Source organism: Myotis daubentonii, chromosome 1, assembly GCF_963259705.1.
Source record: "Myotis daubentonii chromosome 1, mMyoDau2.1, whole genome shotgun sequence".
NCBI classification, from domain to species: Eukaryota; Metazoa; Chordata; class Mammalia; order Chiroptera; family Vespertilionidae; genus Myotis; species Myotis daubentonii.
In genome coordinates, this window is record NC_081840.1 from 21,772,322 (window position 1) to 21,791,954 (window position 19,633).

At 40.4% G+C, this 19,633-nt stretch overlaps 2 protein-coding genes across 3 annotated transcripts in view; one reads left to right on the forward strand and one right to left on the reverse strand.

Annotated features, from left to right (window-relative positions):
* Positions 1-3,121: 3,121 nt before the first annotated feature.
* NEK9 (NIMA related kinase 9) overlaps positions 3,122-19,633 on the forward strand; it is a 37,501-nt gene continuing 20,989 nt past the window's right edge. The window contains exons 1-10 of one of the 2 annotated variants that reach the window (XM_059690105.1): positions 3,122-3,490; positions 5,788-5,965; positions 8,120-8,175; positions 8,715-8,785; positions 10,462-10,567; positions 12,090-12,221; positions 14,014-14,124; positions 15,345-15,409; positions 17,552-17,602; positions 18,061-18,253. In XM_059690105.1, coding sequence (XP_059546088.1) covers positions 3,275-3,490; positions 5,788-5,965; positions 8,120-8,175; positions 8,715-8,785; positions 10,462-10,567; positions 12,090-12,221; positions 14,014-14,124; positions 15,345-15,409; positions 17,552-17,602; positions 18,061-18,253 — 1,179 coding nt within the window. In that variant the 5' untranslated portion in view covers positions 3,122-3,274. The remainder of the gene's footprint in view (positions 3,491-5,787; positions 5,966-8,119; positions 8,176-8,714; positions 8,786-10,461; positions 10,568-12,089; positions 12,222-14,013; positions 14,125-15,344; positions 15,410-17,551; positions 17,603-18,060; positions 18,254-19,633) is intronic. The other variant, XM_059690094.1, reaches the window with a different exon arrangement.
* ZC2HC1C (zinc finger C2HC-type containing 1C) overlaps positions 5,907-19,633 on the reverse strand; it is a 45,174-nt gene continuing 31,447 nt past the window's right edge. The window contains exon 2 of the mRNA XM_059690143.1: positions 5,907-6,019. Within this exon, the coding sequence (XP_059546126.1) occupies positions 5,993-6,019 (27 nt within the window). The 3' untranslated portion in view covers positions 5,907-5,992. The remainder of the gene's footprint in view (positions 6,020-19,633) is intronic.

The window sequence follows — 19,633 nt, forward strand, 5'->3', positions numbered from 1 at the left end:
GTGGTAATTGGGATGGTCTCTACCCAGAATTATTTTACTACTTTGTTTAGCCAATACTGACAGGAAGCCTTCACTAACCCATTAAGTTTGTCTTGGAAAAATGCCCCTTCTAAATGCCTTTCTAGAAGTCTTATAACACTAGAACTGATATACAATTATCCTTATAATTACTTCATTATCTGTCTGATACATGGACTGTGAGACCATGTTTATTTTGTTCTCTCTTGTAACCCATCATCTGGCACAAGTTGGTACTCAGTGTTTGTTGAATGAATAAACTGAAAATTCAAAAATTATCTGTATAATATAGAATTCTGGAATGGAACCAACAAAATAAAATGTAATGGGTTATCAGTCAGTCTTGCATTTAGGTTAAAAAATGTTATATGCATACATGATACCCAACAAATAATTTTTAAGCCTATATTATCAAGCACTTTTCAAGGCACTGATGGTATATAGCTGTGGACAAGAGCGCAAAATCCTTTCATGGAGCTTATATTCTAATGAATGAAGATAGCCAATAAAGTAAACATAATAAACAAGACATCAGTATTTTATAGATAAGTATTGTGAAGAAAATAAGGAGTGATGTGATCTGGTGGGGGGGGGGCGTGGTACTTTATGTATTTCTTTTGTTAACCCTCACCTGAGAATATTTTTTTCTCTCTTGATTTTTAGAGAGAGTGGAAGGGAGGGAGAGAGACAGACAGAAACATTAATGTGAGAACCAATTAGTTGCCTCTGACAGGCATCCCAACCCTGACCAGGCATCGAGCCTACAACTGAGGGACATGCCCTTGACTAGATAGAATCAAACCTGAGACCCTTCAGTACACAGGCCAACGGTCTACCCATGGAGCTGTGCTACTTCAGATTGACTGGATATGAAAAAGGTTTAGTTAAGTGCAGTCACAGTGTAAGCAAACCATCATTATAAAGGCTGGTACGCTAATAGAACAGAAACATTGGATCTAGGTCAAAGGAGACCGAAGACCCCTTTACTCTCCTATTCAGACCCAATGCTATGCAGAGTGTAAGGTACTTTAAAAGGAATGTGGATGAACTGTAAAGAGATCAGAGGAATGTGAAAGGATTACTTAGCCCTCACCCCATTATACCAATTTTCTTTCTCTAATTTTTTTAAAATATATTTTATTCATTTTTTTTTACAGAGAGGAAGGGAGAGGGATAGAGAGGTAGACGCATCGATGAGAAACATCGACCAGCTGCCTCCTGCAACCCCCACACTGGGGATGTGCCCGCAACCAAGGTACATGCCCTTGACCGGAACCGAACTTGGGATCCTTCAGTCCGCAGGCCGACGCTCTATCCACTGAGCCAAACCGGTTAGAGCTTCTTCCTCTAATTCGCCGTCACTATCACTATCACCTAGTTAAAAACCTGGGAGTGTCTCCTGGACTCTCACATTTACCTCAACAGCCATATCCCTCCTGACTGATCACCAAGTTTAAATGTTCCCTGGATGGATTTCTTCAACCTGGACCTCTCTCCACCTCCACTCAACACTGATAGCACCTTAGTGCCTCTTCTTTTCTTAGAATATAAATAGCCTCTTAACTGGTCTTCCTGCCTCCAGTCTTTGTCTTCCACATTGTCATCAGAGTTCTTTGTAAAATATAATTTGGATCTTATGTAAGGTGACTGTATTGTTTATTCTCTGAGCTGGGCACTTGAGCAGAAGAAGGCTCTATTACGCTGGGACTTACCCAGCAACTAGGGACATACAGTCATACTAATCATATACTTCCTTAAAAATCTCCAATCATTTTCCATTGCCCACAGGAAAAGCCAAACTATAAAACCGTATTTGAGGCCCTGTCTCCTTCTTCTACCCCGCACGCACCCTGTCCTCCAGCCAGGTCACCTTTCTCTTAGCTCCAACACATCCTGCTCGGGGAAGAGCTCTGGAGCCAGATTGCTTGGTTTGGCTCCCAGCTCCCCTTACTGTAACATTGAGCAGGTTACTTAACCTCTCTGTATCTTGGTTCCTTCTGTAGAATGGGAATAATAGGATTAAGGGGGATGGCACATGGAAAAAAAAAACCCACTTAGAATGGTGCTAGAAACTCTATAAACGTTAGCTGTTATCTCTCTGATGTAGATCATATTACCAACTTTACAGATCAAAAAACAGGCTTGGAGGTGTGAAGTTGCCCCCGGTCACATAACTGATGGAACAGGTTCACCCAGGCATTGCAATTCCCTGAGTAGCCGGAGGCCAGGGAGATCCCCCACCCCCAGTGACACCTAGCTCTCAAAGAATGCTGCATGGAGTTCAGATGGTCCAAGACGAAAGAACGCTAAATATGGGGAAAAAAGGTAAGAAGGGTGTCAGAAGAATTGGCTTAACAATTTTTTGGAGTTGTGTATGAGGGAGGGACCTAGGGTGGTACTGGGAGAAATAAGTCGACCCACTGACTCTTAAGATGACAGGAGACAAGTACGTAAGTCCGCCTACTACAGTATCTCTCTAAACCAGCGGTTCTCAGCCTGTGGGTCGCGACCCATGAGGTCGAACGACCCTTTCATAGGGGTCGCCTAAGGCCATCGGAAAACACCTATATAATTACATATTGTTTTCATGATTAATCACCATGCTTTATGTTCAATTTGTAACAATGAAAATACATCCAGCATATCAGTTACATTACGATTCATAACAGCAGCAACATTACAGTTATGAAGTAGCAATGAAAATAATTTTATGGTTGGGGGTCACCACAACATGAGGAACTGTATTAAAGGGTCGCGGCATTAGGAAGGTAGAGTCTAAACAAGGGGCGCGGTGCAACCTCGGAAGGGACTGCTTCCCCCAGTCACTGCCCCGGAGAGAGGCCGGGCGCCAAGATGAGCCCGGGCGAACTCCGGACTTCGAAGCTGTCTCGGACCGGCCAGGGGTCGGGGAGGTGGTCTACAGACCCGGCGGTGACCCCTCGCTCCTGCCGGAGCCCGTGGGTTCCACGCGGGCCCTACCACGCGCCCGCCACCCCCGGCGCGAGGCCCCACGCTCCCCGCCAGCCCGGAGGAAGGAAAGCCCTGGTCCCGGACTCAGCAGCGGGCCAGCGAGGGCGGAGGAAACGCCGCCGGGCCGGAAGCACCCACAACTGCTTCCGGGTCAGGAGGCAGGGGCCCCCATGGAACCTCGCTGGGTGGCGGGGCCGCCGGAGCCGCGGGCTGGCTTTTGAAGCGACCGAAGCGCCGCGCGGCCAGCGCCCCGGGTGACACGCAGGCCGGTCCCGCGGCCGCCGCCATGTCGGTGCTGGGCGAGTACGAGCGACACTGCGATTCCATCAACTCGGACTTTGGGAGCGAGTCCGGGGGTGGCGGCGACTCGGGCCCGGCGCCCAGCGCCGGTCCGGGGCCGCGAGCGGGCGGCGCGGCGGAGCAGGAGGAGCTGCACTACTTCCCCATCCGCGTCCTGGGCCGCGGCGCCTTCGGGGAGGCCACGCTGTACCGCCGCACCGAGGTAGCGGCCCGGCCCCCTGCCCGCCGCCGGCCCGCGCTGGGAATGGGTTAGGTCGCCGCCTTCCCGGCTGGTCGTTTCCGTGTAGCCCGGGGACGGAGCAAGGCCTGGAACCTCCTCGTAGCCTTAGTTTCCCCATCTGTAAAATGGGGTTAGAACCACCTTTAGAATAAACTTTAAAGGTCACGTTGAGAATTAAGCGACGATGCTTTACCAAGTGTAAAACCGAAGTGATGTGTGAGTGTGAGGCGTTGTCCAGACTGCACTTCCTCCCCCGCTGTACGGCTCTCCGAGGTCGGGGTGGGGAGGAGCGCAGGGCCCCGAGTTCCTGCGGCGGGGGCAGCTCCGATGTCTTGGCCGGTGCCTGTAAGTTCCGAGGTGAACACCCAGTTGGAGATTTTTCTTGAAGATCGTTGGGAGGCCGGGGTGTGTTGGCTTCTTCATCAGTGTTTACCCAGCAGCTTTATGCCTGGGTAATACTTCTTGGTTATATCCTAAGCCAGTAAGCCTTAACTTTGGGGGGCACGAGGGCTCCTTTGAGAATCTAGGGAAACACAATCGCCCCATCCACATTTGCACCCCTACGTTTTCTTCGAAGAGATCCGTGGGTCACTGACCCCTAAGTTCACAATGTGTATTAACGAAAGCCCCGAAGTGGTGACTCCACTTTACAAAAAACTAACCATGAACTGACTTTGATCAACAAAGCCTCCAAGCCTAAGCTTTAGGATAGGTAAGCGTTGAATGAGAACTTGCTGGTTACTGAAGCTGAGTCATCCATCTGTGGTTGTGTGTGTTCCAAGCTAACCTAGTTTTAAGGCTCAAAGATGGGGAGAGGTGGTTGCAGGAGAGTATCTTTACGTGTTCTTTTTCACCCTAATTCACATTAATGTATGGTGTTAGAGTTACTGTTAGTGTTCTAGTTTCTTTTCTTTTTTTTTTTTAAGATGTTTTTATTGATTCAGGGCGAGGGAGAGAGAAACATCAGTGATGAGAATCATTGATCGGCTGCCTCCTGCACGCCCCCTACTGGGGATGGAGCCCAAGGGGGCGTGTGCCCTGACAAGAATCCTACCCTGACCTTCCTGGCTCACAGGTGAATGCTCAACCCCTGAACCACATCAGCCAGGCAGTATTCTGTTTTCTTATTTGTACTCACAATATGAGAAAGAGGAGATGAGCGTTAGTGTACCTATCTATAGTTAAACTAAAAGTATATTTAAATGACTTGCTCACTTAAATTAGAAGTAAATCTTCGGCTGAACAAAGTTCTATACCTCTTTGCCCCATGCCTTTCATTATTATCATGTTGAACTTAATTACCGAGGTTGTTTTAAGTTAAATTTGATTACACTTCCCAAAAGCTATGTAATATTATCCATATCACCAAATATTTATTAGATCTGTGTATTTACAAAAATTTAATTAGAAGCAGCTCTTTCCTTCAAGAAGCTTCTATTTCAATGGAAAGACCAGTTTGTAAACAAATAACATTTAGGTTGTATGTATATATGAAAAGAATGGACAAATCATTTCAGTGTATGACCTCTGAAAATTAAGGGAATGGTTGCATTGATTAAATGTACAGCAGAAGGTTCATTAGGACCTTCCCAAAAAGGTTTAATGGCTGGCAGAGCCATGCTAAAGTCTGGGAAGGGTTGTTTAGGCTGGAGAGCAGTGTCAAGAAAGAATTAGAGATATTATAAAAGAGAGGATATTGGGAGCTGCAGGTAAGTTTTCATGAGTAGAGAAGAACATGTAATACATAACAGAGACAGGAGATAGAGTTGCAAAATGGGCAGCATGAGTTAAATGAACTCAAAGGGCTTAACTATGACTTCTTATCCAGAAAGAGTAAATAAAAATCACTAAGAGAAATCTAAATTGATAATATTAGAGGCAAGTTTAATTTCCGTTTTACAAGAAACTGGTCACCCATAGATAACTACTCTCCAGTTCTCTATTTCTCCAATATTCTAGCCCCTACTACAATGCTCATCATGACTAACAGTCTGTCATATGTCACTCAACAGAATCTTTGAAATTACTTCCATCCCATATTTTTACATGGAATTGATATCATGTAAATTAAGTGTAGCAATAAGGTCCTGCAGCAAATTATGATGCTCAATTGTATGCGGAACCTTGAAAGTCTGTTCATGATTTTTGTTTAAAGGAAGAAATAGAAGCAGTCGGTCTCTTCCCATCTAGGAAGTTTTTTCCTAGGTTTACAGATCCATGTGTGGATTTATTTGCTACCAGGCAAGAGGAAAACACTGTTAACTATTGCTGTGTTGTAGGATGATTCATTGGTTGTGTGGAAGGAAGTTGATTTGACCCGACTGTCGGAGAAGGAAAGACGGGATGCCTTGAACGAGATTGTTATCCTGGCACTGCTGCAGCATGACAACATTATTGCCTATTACAATCACTTCATGGACAACACCACCCTGCTGATTGAGCTGGAATATTGTAACGGTAAGGTAGAATTCAGTGGGACTTCCTTCAGCAAGACAGTCTGTTCATTCTTACCTTGGAGTGGATTAAAAACGAAAAGACAAATACAGTGATCAGAACTTTAAATGGGTTTCTTGAGTTTAGAGAATTAGTTTTGAAGTGATGCACAAAATAAAGGGAGGGACTTTTCCCTGCATTCTCAAATTCTGCCTTGTGATTACAGTTTCATCTTCAAATCACGTGTTCAGTTGGATTTTGCATTCATTTTTCAAGGTTTTTTTTTTCCCTCACAAAATGACATGAGTTAGGCATTAGAGACATACTGTGGCTTGGTAAAATATTTAATGAAATCTTACAAGTGATAACTGATTTATGTTGACTTCAGTGAGAGCTATCCTATTAAAAAGTGGTCCAAAGGTCATAACTGAATGAAAATGATAATATAGTAAAGCTTGGCTTTATTTATCTGGTCTCCGATTTCTTGGGACCATTTTGCTTGTAAGATTGCAGTATGGTCTAGTTGTTAAGAAAATAGACTCTGAACCCACATCCCAAGCTTCATGACTTTAGCTCTGTAACCTTGCACAAGAAACTTTTCTGTGTCTCAGCTTACAAGTTTGTTGATAACAGTTCATAACATACATCTTAGGGTTATTGTATTAAATGACTGTGTAAAGACCCTAGCATTGTACTTGATATATAGCAAATGTTTGATTTATAATGAACTAAGTATTACCCTTATTACATAAGAGAATCTCCCCAGTCCTTTTTTGAGCTGCATGCTATAGTGGTCTCACCATATTCTTCACTTAAATCTCTAAAAGAAAGCTCCTCGATTCTAACTTTCTTGTCTAGACTCCTGTATATCATGGTTGTCCTGGTTCTGTTCAACCCTACATGCACAAGATTATAATAGAGATTTCTGAAGTAGCAGAAGCCTCAAGTAGTTAACTTCCTTTGTGGTTAGGAGATCTAGAACAAATGGTACCTGTATTGAAACTTCTAGTTACTAAATTACGGGGTTAGGGAGGGAGAGAAAGTTGTGAAACTTAGCCAGGGCTAAAGCGTAAGTTATAGTTGCAGGTAGAAGTAAAATGACCCATGATCATTTATAGTCTGTACTAGAGGCCCGATGCATGAAATTCGTGCAAGGGGCTTGGCCCTTGCAGCCCCAGCTGCCTCATGGCCCCTCAGCCCCACCCACTGGTCGTTCCAGAAGGTTGTTCTGGAAGGTCATTCCAGAAGGTCATTCTGCTGTCCAATCTAATTACCATATTAGCTCTTAATTATATAGGATTACTTGATGAAAGAAAGGGAGAAGCAAATTCAGACTTATTCTGCAGTAATGAGTTAGTAAAGGGAGTAATGATTAGAAACAATCTAGGGAAACGATTTTCATTCTTTTTTATCTCATGGCACAAATAAATTAATTACAAAATTCTGTGGCACACCAAAAAATACATTTTTTTGCAGATCTGACAAAAAAAAAAAGGTATAATTTCGATCCACAAACACCAGATACTATTGTGTTGGCTGTTGTCATTTTTTTATTTGACAACCTAAGGGAAAAGAGGTTAGTGCCCCTGACTAAATAGTCAGGTAATGCATGTTTTAGAAGTTCTTGCAGCACACCAGCGTGCCTCTGTGGCATGTCAGGGTACCGCTCCACACTGGTTGAAAATTGCTGGTCTAGGGTATTCCCTAAACTTTGGGAAATATTTTCAGTGGAAAGAAAAAGAAGTATATATATACCTGTAAATACAAAACATTTTATCACTGGTGTAACCCAAATGTTCTCGTAGTCATACTGAGAGAGATGTTACAAAAATGTTGCAGATTCTTTTAAAAGAAGTTCTAGAGAAGAAAATCACCTGATTTTGAAGATATTCAAGATATTGTCACTAATTGGGGTACTATAGGAATGGTTTTTACTCTCTTTTCAAAATGTCTTACTTCCTGTTTTTGTATTGAGCCTCTTCCATTAGAGAAGGGAATCTCTGAAGAATATTTTGATACAGTACTTGAGAGATGGAAAAGTCAAGAGGGAAGAAGGGATTTCTTTTGGAGAGGAAGCAGAATCCTTCATTTGTGTTACCTGTGAAAATCCTAGTAGATACAGGAACCAAGCTTTGATCTCTATTAAGCAATTCAAACCTGTCTCTTGTTTAATTGCAGGAGGAAACCTGTATGACAAAATCCTTCGTCAGAAGGACAAGTTGTTTGAGGAAGAGGTAATTCATATTTTGATGGTAGGAAGCTAGAATTGGAATGTGTTGTATTCTGGTTCTGTATTAACTCTTCCAACAATGAAGAGTATTTTTTTTCCTTTTGTTCACGCTTCTTCCAGGCTCTGGTTGACATTCATGAGAAAGGAAACCTGTAACAAGGAAGCTGTCTATAGCTGCTTCCTAAATGGTTTACCTCCACATCATGATTCTCTATGGGCTTTCTTTTCCGGTTCTGTTACTGCATACTGGTATGCCCAGTTTTCTATATCTTTGCATTCTTCCCAGATTTCTTTCCACAAGTCTGCTTCACCATACTATACTTTATACTGACATTGGAACTACTTTATGATGACCTGCTTTTTCTTTTTACCCCTTACCACTTTTCTTTCTTTGCCTGTTCAACCTGCAAGCAAGAGGTGTCAAGTCATGTTAAATCGTAACTTCTGGTTGCAGCTTCCTTCATTTTATTTGTTTGAGAAAGAGTATTTAAATCGAATTTTTGTTTGTTTCCAGTCCAAATATAATTTATTTTTTCTCTGCAGATGGTGGTGTGGTACCTGTTTCAGATTGTTTCAGCAGTGAGCTGTATCCATAAAGCTGGAATCCTTCATAGGTAATGAGTGAAAGAATATGGGATTGATTCCTCCCCACCAATCCAACCCCTACCTTGGGTGCCTCCCATCAGTACTTGATTAAGCAGGCAGGGCTTTTACATCTATATATTTTTAAATCTTTATTTATTGATTTTAGAGGGATATGGGAGAGAGAGAGACATCGATTTGTTATTCTACTTATTTATGCATTCAGTGGTTGATTCTTGTACGTGCCCTGACCGGGAATCAAACCCTCAACCTTGGTATTTCAGGACGATGCTTCTAACCAACTGAGCTACCCAGCCAGGGCACACTGATATTTTTTAGAAACGAAAGTGAATAACAAAGGGTGTTATATTTTCTTCCTGAAATTAAACCATGTCTGTGATATAGGAAGAATTTCCTTAATAGCTAAGTACTGCTCAGTCATTTTTTTTTTTTAAATATATTTTTATTGATTTTTTTACAGAGAGGAAGGGAGAGAGATAGAGAGTTAGAAACATCAACGAGAGAGAAACATCGATCAGCTGCCTCCTGCACATCTCCCACTGGGGAGGTGCCCACAACCCAGGTACATGCCCTTGACCGGAATCGAACCCGGGACACTTCAGTCCGCAGGCCGACGCTCTATCCACTGAGCCAAACCGGTTCCGGCTGCTCAGTCATTTTTTAAGAGAGCTTTTAGGGTTCATTTCATTAATTCATCAGTAAAGCCTAGAAGCCACTATGAGAAGTGGTATTAGATTGGTTGGAATTCACAGTAAATGTTTTCTCTGAACAATAATTGGCCATTGTTTTTAATTCTACAATTCCTTTAATTTGAATAAAAAGCCTGTTTATTTTGTATAATTAATTGTACACTTATACTAGATCGTTGGGTGGAGGAACAGTTTTCTGTTCATTTCTAGCTATAAGAGAGAGCCATTATGAACATTGCCACATGTCCTGTTTTTTAAAATTTATCTTTATTGTCAAAAGTCATTATATCCTCCTTGAGTCATTAACCATTGCCAGAGATTAGTGTATCTACACCAGTATTTCTTTTTTGTTGGTTTATTAATTGTTGACTTACACTTCTTGATAGCTATTGAATGACTACTGCATATTATTTTCTTTTCAAAAGTTACAAAGAATATTGTTCTGCTTTTTTTGCATTTTTCAGTAAAGGAAGCTAGAATGTAAACCAGGTACACAGTTTGTTTAACATGTGGTCAATTCTTCTTTAGAAAAATAGCCAGTGACTTTATTTAGGTGCTCTACACAGCCTAGTCATGTTGCTACGGGGATAGGCAGCCTCTTCTCTTGCCTTAACAGATTTGAAACTTTGACACCAACCAAGTGTTAAAATTGCCTTGATATTACTTCACTCAAAGCATACATGGTAATCGAAGAAGTAGTATACCTTGTAATTACCTGGGACACGATTTTTTTGTCTTACCCTCTCAGCTTTTCTTATTGGCTGTAGTGGTATGGGAGGCATGCCTGTGCCATGAAGCCCTGGAGGATGAAGTTTAATTTTCTACTTCAGTCTACCAAGCCCCTTTTCAGTGTGAAAGTGATGACCGTTTGGATTCATAACAGTCTGAGCAATGGTGACACGCTCATTTTTATTCTCTAATCCTGGGTGTGGTAGATGAGATTAAAACAATCAACTATATGGCCTTGCTATCCAGCATCTTTCTTTTTTTTCCCCCAGAGATATAAAGACATTAAATATTTTTCTGACCAAGGCAAACCTGATAAAACTTGGAGATTATGGCCTAGCAAAGAAACTTAATTCTGAATATTCCATGGCTGAGACGGTAAGTGCATGTTGCCTTGTCTTATTTTTTTTCTTTTCCTTTCTAGCACCATGAGATATAACTATTCCCCCTAAATCTGCATCCTTTTCTCAATAGTCTTGCAGATTCTCCATACTTTTAAAACAAATCTACAGGAGTCTTTTTCCTGGGCTCACTAACTGGCATTTACATGCTCAGGTGTTCTTTCAAGAGTTATTTATTGTCTGCATTGTCTGTATGACCTCAGATCCCTTTCTGACGCTTACTAGAGACTTTTCTAAAAAACAACAAAATACTGCTTTTTCCAGCCTAGGATCTTTAATAGATTTCACTTTATCTCTTAACATTTGAGCTTATGATTTTACACATCTCTTTTTGTGTTTCCTTTGAATTTTTCTGGTTCAGAAGCCATATATTACAGAAAAGGCTGATGCCCAGAGAACAATTTGATCTTTAATATTGTACACAGTCTGAACTGCAGGGTTCCCGTCTCACCTGATCTTAAGAAAGACCATTAGTAAAGCATAGACATAAGTTGACCTTTAAGGACAGTGATCTCATCCTTTAAGGAATTATAGAACCCAATTATTACTCTACTGGTTTCACAATGCTCTGTCCTAAAAGGAACTTGAAAATGTAAGTTTAATAAAAATTAATCTTGCTCTGATGATATTTTTCGATAATGTTGCGATATGCCTGCAAACAATATAGAGACATCCAAGGATGCTGATAGCCAGGATTGGAATTCTCTGCTTCAGGGATTCAGTCTGCTTGTATAGTGGTGCCATATTGAGCTTCTGGAAGCAATCATGTCTTAAGTAGATTTTTTTGCATCAAGAATAATCTGATAAAACCAAGATTTGATTTTTCTTAGCCAGTTAATGCAAAGAAGGAATGATAAGAACATTATAAATGCTGTGTAAGCCATCTGAAAATTTCTTTGCTTTGCTGATTAAAGATAGGGCACTTATTATCTCTCATCTTGGGAAAGACATGACCTTTATTCAGGACATTTTTATTTTCAAATTCATTCTTGAATTCAAGAAATCTTTTTCAAATTTAAAAGAAATTTACTAACTATATTAGTATTACAAATGTCAAATTGAGCCATTTAAAAAACTTCATTGCTATGCATTTCAGTCACAACTTTTACCTCTTTATTCATTTACCTTCTCCCCACTGCCAGCTTCCTCCCCGCTTGGTGAGCTTTTACTAAGTATGTCTTTATCTGTATGAAATCTTAGTGGGCCTTGAATGCCTACAAGCCTCTATGATCCAGAAATCACAGAGCTGTTGTGGCTCCCAAATTACCACAGTGCCTTTACTACAGAGATTATTCCTTTATAATTGGCTCAAGAGATTCGATGTGAGTAAGATTTCTCCGCATAATGACATCATCTCACAAAAACCATAATGGGATATGCTGATGAATGTCGTATGGTTGTTATCACTAGTTCCTAGGAAATTTAATTTAGTTGTTGAAATATTAATATGGTTACCCCAGAAAAGAAATTATTATTTGATTGTTTTCTTTGTTGTTCAGCTTGTCGGAACTCCATATTACATGTCTCCAGAGCTCTGCCAAGGAGTAAAATACAATTTCAAGTCTGATATCTGGGCAGTAGGCTGCGTCATCTTTGAACTGCTTACGCTAAAGAGAACATTTGATGCTACAGTAAGTTGATGTACTATCTCCACATTGTCCTTGCAAATGGTACCACTTGATTGAGATAATCAACTTCATTTGTCCCTGAGCTTTTTTTGTTAATCCTCACCTGAGGATATTCTTCCATTGATTTTTTTAGAGAGAGTAGAAGGGAGGGGAGGAGACAGAGCAATGTGAGAGAGCCACATCGATTGGTTGCCTCCCACCTGCACTCTGACAAGGGGCCAGGGATTGAGCCTGCAACTGAGGTACATGCCCTTGACCAGAATCAAGCCCTCGACCCTTCAGTCCGAAGGCCGACACTCTATCCACTGAGCCAAACTGGTTAGGGCTGAGCTTCTGATTTCTAGAACAGAAATCAACTGTAGGCAAAAATAACAACTAGTATCCTGGCACGGGCTTAGTAGTGTATTGTTATAATACTGTAGACCAGATTTATCCCCAATTTGAATTCCCCATTGAATAATCATCAAGTAGATCGAATGCTGTGCTTGAATTTGTTAACTATAATTTCAAAACTGGCTCTAGGATCGACTATGTAATGCTACAGTTTAGATAAGCCATTTCATTTCTTATGCTTCAGCTACATTTTTTTAAAAAAGCTAAGGCAAATTATATAATACTCATTAAAGTGTTTCGATCTTTTTTATGAAAAATTATTCACTGACTCTTATTAAAGATTGTTATCATCTTATGGATAACAGTTCTTAAGTAAAGCCCATTGCAAGCCAGTGCTTCTCAAATGTTAATACACATGAGAACATAGGAAATCACCTGGGCATCTTGTTAAAATGCAGACCGTTTGAGTAAGTCTGGGGCAGGGCTGATAGCTTCCAGATGCTACTGATGCTACTTGTCTATGGACCACAATTTGAGTAACAAAAGTGAGTTCACATCTAATCACTTTTACAAACCAGGTGTGAGAACTTAGGCAAATCACTTCATCTCTTTGATCCTCTATTTTATTATCTGTAACAAATAAAAAATATATATTCCTCTCACAGAAATGCTCTGGTTAGTGTATATGAAAAATGCAAGTGTTAGTTGATGCAAATTCATTGGCTTTTCATGAGACTTATTTATTTTTTTAAATTCTGAAACTTATTCTGGTGTATCATCTAATTCTAGATATTATAGTGGAAGGAAAATGAGGTTTGGAGTCAGATAGACTTTGTTTGGAATTATGGCTCTATTTTTTACTATGTAGTCTTGGGAAAGTGACATCTCTAAATTGGTAAGGATAATAGCCTCCTTGTGTAGTGTTTGCAAGGCTTAAAAAAGATCAAATACATAACATGCCTGCCTAGTACATACTGGTCTCTATAAACATGGTGGTGATATTATAATAGTAATATTATAATTATCAGCTTATTATTATCATTCACTACCTTGTCTGTTGGAGCATACTATTACCTGTATACCCATTATTAGGACATATAAATTAAGAGGCAAATTAATTGGCAAAGGAATTTAAAGCCAAGAAGCATAGCTAGCCTTGCTTTCCTTTTTCAGGGGATTTAATTGAAGGGTCAGATTATAATACAGTCTGAATATTAATGCTATTGGCCACATAGTCATATCTCCATGTTGGCCAGTTGGCTTCATTCCATCTGATAGCAGCAGTGCATCCCTAACCATTTCTTGTTGATGCATAGTAATAGTTATAAAAAGAAGTCAGACCTAATGCAAAACTATTGCCACTCCTTTAAATAATAGGCACAGACATCTCAGAGTCCCTACTGGTATTTTATAATGCCATCTTTATAAAACCAAGAACAATGCAATAATGATTTTCTTATAGAATCCACTCAACTTGTGTGTGAAGATTGTACAAGGAATCCGGGCCATGGAAGTTGATTCTAGTCAGTACTCTTTGGAACTGATCCAAATGGTCCATGCATGCCTTGACCAGGTAAGTGTGACTTACATAGTGATTTCAGTTTAGTATTTTTCCTCCCAGCTTTAGTGTTTGAGGTATGACATAGGTGAACCTGCACAAAACCACATCTTCTTTCCCAGGTAGGATGTATTTGTAGCTAGACCCAGAAGGATAGGTATGGGAAATTACTGATAGTTGTGTGCTTCAGCCAACAAATTAGTATTTTGTTCTGCTTTGTTCTTTATTACTTTATGAAATTGTGCTCCCTTTTTTTTTAAAGGGATTTCCTTATTCTTTTTTTTTTTTTAATCCTCACCTGAGGATATGTTTTTGAGAGAGAAAGAAAGAGGAACATCAACGTGAGAGAGAAACATCAATCAGTTGCCTCTTGTACGTGCCCCAACCAGGGATCGAACCCACAACCTTTTGGTGTATGGAACAATGCTCTTATCAACTGAGCAACCTGGCCAAGGTAGTGCTCCATTTTTTTTTTTTTAAATACATTTTTATTGATTTTCCACAGAGAGGAATGGAGAGGGACAGAAAGCCAGAAACATCGATGAGAGAGAAACATCGATCAGCTGCCTCCTGCACACCCCCCACTGGGGATGTGCCCACAACCAAGGTACATGCCCTTGACCGGAATCGAACCTGGGACCCTTGAGTCCGCAGGCCGACGCTCTATCCACTGAGCCAAACCGGACAGGGCAGTGCTCCATTTTTATGATCAGGATTTTTGTAACTTGCTTTTATAAAAGTATAGTCAGAGGTAATTTAGAGTTCCTAATGTACAGAATATATATAGTTCTAGTATCTCACAGTTTGTCTTTCAGTGTCGCTCTGGGTCAGTATTATTCAAAGTATGGTTCATGAACCACAGACATGGGGGAGCATTTACAAGCAAAATGTGAAGATTCCTGGGCCCCAACCCAGACCAACTGGATCAGAATCTCTATGGATAAAGCCCAGAAATCTTTATTTGTAACAAGCACTCAAGATTCTTATGTTCTAAATATATTGAAATTTAAGTGAGGAAGTCTCATTTTCACTCATATACCAGTGTTGATGTTAATGAGATAAACATGAAGCATGGAGTGTGACATAATAAATTATGTTTTTAAAAACCAAAGGATAATATACAGTGGTCTTTGAATAATTAACCAATAGCCTTCTAAAAGGAAATAAAAAGCCTCTTTAGATCCCATTTTGCCCATTCCCTTTATATTAAAACTAGCTCCATTTGTACTGTGTAGGATCCTGAGCAGAGACCCACTGCAGATGAACTGCTAGATCGTCCCCTTCTCAGGAAACGTAGGAGGTAAAGTACAAAAAAGTCACTCTGTTGTCTTTCCGTAGGTGATTGACTGTTAGTGATCTGATCAGAATACCACAAAGAGGGTGGTGTTTCCTGACTTAGCCGCTCTGGTGCTATTTATTACCAACATCTCTGCCTTCATTATTTGGGGGTAGCTCCTGACTTTTACCTCCTTAGCCTGTGCTATTTTGTTCTAAATTTATACTGATGAGACCCTAGGACCCCCCACCCCATCTATGAGTTTTAATCTAGAGTTAGGGGTTAGAGTTTAGTAATTAAGGGAAGACATCCTTAGGTTTGTATCTGAGTTCTGTCATTATATTTGTCAAGTTATTTAACATCTCTGTTCCTTACTTTTTTCCTCCATAAAGTGAGGTAGGGTGAGGATTAAAGGAAGGCCTGGCACAAGGTGCTCAATAATTGTTGGATAGGAGCATGGATTTGGACCTGACCCTTTTTTTTTTTTAAGTACATTCCTTTAGATGGTAGGTTAGAGTTGGAGGATACCTTTTGCCCATTTCCTAAAGTCAAGCTTGATTGATTCCTAACAGGTTGTTTGCTGAGATTTATTCTATTAGAGGGCTCTAGTGGTAAGAAAGAGGGCCTTTATGCCTCACCTCCTGCAGGAGGCTTCAAACCCTTACTTAAAGGAAGAGGTATTCTTTATCCTTATTAAATGTTCTAGTCTGTATTTCATCCTATTATATTATTTTGCCTTACTACCCTTTTTTCTCCCCTTCCAGCTCTTTGTTTCTATATCTTCCCAATATTCAGGCATTTACTACGCTCTTTTTCAAGCTTACCCTTTAGATACATTAAGTATATACTTAATTCCACAATCTTTTCTGTTTGGTCAGTGCCTTTATTCTGTTATGTCATTTAATTAATCTTTTATGCTTCTTTTCCAAAACAGTGTTTTAGTGCCTAGAATTATGTGTGATACTCCAGGTGCAGCAGTGTGACCTTACATTTATGTCCTGTGTATATTCAAGCATTGTCACTCTTTGGGGCTGCTTAATATTTAAATTTTTTATCTGATTTATTTCCCAATAGTATTAGCACTATTTTAATCTCTTATTATTTCTATTTATAATTTTTAATTGCAATTTTTATTGAGATAATTGTAGATTTACATACATATATTGTATAAAACTTTGTACTTTGATGGAAAAATGTAAGACAAGAGCTTTCCAGATGAATCACAGACACAGGAAGTTGTGGGAAGTATTCAGGAAACCCTAAGTCCTGTTTGGCTAGATTAGTGGTGGTTATACTCACAGGGCTCTCAAGAGCAACATTTCCGAAGCATTCAAAGAATATTGATGCCTAAGACCATCCCAGGAATTCAGCTATAATCAGTTTAATCAGAATGAGAACCCTGAGCTAAAACATGGGCAGTAAATAAAGGGAAGGAAGGCTGGAAAGGTAGGTAGAAAATTTTGAGTGCCAGACAAAGGAATTTGTGCTTAGTTCAAGATAAGTACAGAAGTATTGGATGTGTATGAGAGGACAGTTCATGTGATGAGAGACAGCCTAAGAATTACTTAACAGTAATAATGTCAGTGTTACATCAGTATAGGGCTGGGTAAAGTGGATTGGAGCTGTGGTGAGACCAATTAGTAAGTACTATCATATTCCAGGTGGGAAGTAAAGATACCTAGAACTAAGGTGGTGAGACTGGAATAGAGGGGTGAGTATAGAGGACATCGTATAGGTAGAGTCTATAGAACTTGTTGACTAGGAGAATGGGGTTAGCAGTTTTAGAAATAGGAAAGTCAGAAAGAAAAGCTGTATGGGAGAGAGATAATGAGCTGAGATTTAGAGATGTTGAGTTTGAGGAGTCAGTGGGCACACTAGATGGAGATGTTGGCAGGTACTTAAAAATGTGCATCAGAGGTCTCAAGGTTCTCTGTTCCAGCCTGGAACATTTCTCAGAGATAGAAAACAAATGACCCCAAACTGCTGCCCCCCTTGTATTTCATGAATTGTCTAAAGCCAGGCCTATCTAACTGTTTGAGTTGTATCAGGGTTCTTTCCTAAAAGTACTATAATGTTGTAGGACACATACAATTTATAGAGGATTAAATCTGTGAAATATATTAAAGAGACACTGGTGCTCATCTATCTTTGCTTTTCTTTTGGTAGAGAGATGGAAGAAAAAGTCACACTGCTTAATGCACCTACAAAGAGACCAAGGTAAATGTTCAAGAGACTCTTGAAAAGTAATATATCTTAAATTACCACCAGGGTGTCTTTCTTTGTTGGGTCTGTGCATTGTTTGATCCCAGTAATTAGCCTTTGGCCTCCTTTCAGAAGCCAACATCTGCTTAAATGTCAGATAGTCATTTCTGAGAAAAGGAAAGCTATAATTTCACCCTCATGCTAAAGTGGACATCATTACCATGATGAATGTTGAAAAGTTGAAAAGTGTAGGTGTTCTGGATCAGACTGGAATCTGATCTGGCCGAGCTGTGATGAAGCCCTGAGGCAGGAATTGCAAAGCCTGCAATGATAGAAGGTTAAAATAGGTTGTCAAGAAAGAACATACTTTCTCATACCATAATTGGCAGTTCTTCGCAGGGAACAGACTGGAAGCATTTTTCTATGATACAGTTTTTATGTTAAATGTGCCTTTGTTCTGGGGTTGTTGGCAGGTCAAGCACTGTGAGTGAAGCACCCATTGCTGTGGTCACCTCACGAACCAGTGAAGTCTATGTTTGGGGTGGTGGAAAATCCACTCCCCAAAAACTGGATGTCATCAGGAGTGGCTGTAGTGCTCGGCAGGTGTGTGCAGGGAACACCCACTTTGCTGTGGTCACAGTGGAGAAGGAACTGTACACCTGGGTGGTAAGTGAAAGCTCAGTACTTTAGAACAGTGTTGTAAGCATAATTGTTTACTGGACCCAGATGTCTAAGTTGAACATGTGCTGCAGGAGTAGCAGCATGGGCTGATGGAATATAAAGAACATTGATTTTGTCTTTTTAGAACTCACTGATGTATGCCCAAAGCCTAGTACATATTAGGTCTCTTGTAAATTTTTTTTTTTTTTTAATGAATGAATGGGTGAGAGAAAGAATTAAAAGAACCAGAGGTTTGGCCCGGCTGGCATGAACCATGAGGTCACAGTTCCATTCCTGGTTAGGGCGCTTGTCTGGGTTGCGGACTCAGTCCCCAGTGTGCAGTGTACAGGAGGCAGCCAATCAATGATTCCCTCTCATCATTGATGTTTTTATCTCTCCTTCTCCCTTCCTCTCTGAATTTTTTTTTTAAGAGCTCTAGGTTTGGACTTAGGAAACTGGACTCTCATTTAAGAAAGTCATTTAATTACCCTGTTCTATTATGGTGAGATTCAGAGCAACTAGTATCTGTGAAATAGCTTTGTAAACAAATGAAGCGGTGTGCCGTGGCAGGAAAATTCCAAGACCTCCATCAGTGATTGAAGATGGCTAGGTATATCTTAAGTAGGATTTTCCTTTGTTCCCCTCTAGATTCCATCCTATCTCTCACCTTCTTGAACAGATCACCTGTATTGTTATTTCTTTATCTCCCACTCGTTCCTCATTCACCAACAATGCAACTTTCATCTCTGTCATTTGATTGAAACTACTCTTAACAAAGTAACTTGTAAATTGTGAAAATAAAACAGATGCTTTTTGTAAGCAAGTCCTTACTTACTTGATCTCCCAGCAGTATGTGATACAGTTGAAGTTGACCACTCTCTTCTTGAAGCTTTGTCTTCCCTTGGCTTCCATGAGAGCATGTTCCCTTTGCTTTCCTCCTGTTTCTTCAGCTATGCCTTCTCAGGCTCGTTTTAGACTGCTTTTCCTTTACCTGATCTTGTCTTGGGCCCTTGGTTCTCACTCTTCCTCCTCTTCCTGAGGGAGGTCATTTTTTCCGGTAATTTTCTGTAGGCTTTAGGAGGACAGGCTTTAAATGGGTGGCATAATAGAGAAACTCAACTATTGAGGGATAGAAAGAAAGAATGAATGATATGGCATCTATTATAGAGTGGTAACTTGTTATTTCATAAAACACTATCCCTGAAAGAACTAGCCCCTGTGTGTGCTGCCAAAAGTAGAGTGAAATTAGTGCCTTAAAAAAAACATTTATATAAAGTCTTGCTCTGGCTGGTGTGGCTCAGTTAGCTGGGCAGCAAAAGGTTGCCAGTTCAATTCCCTCTCACGGCACATGCCTGGGTTGCAGGCTTAATGCCTGGTAGGAAGCGT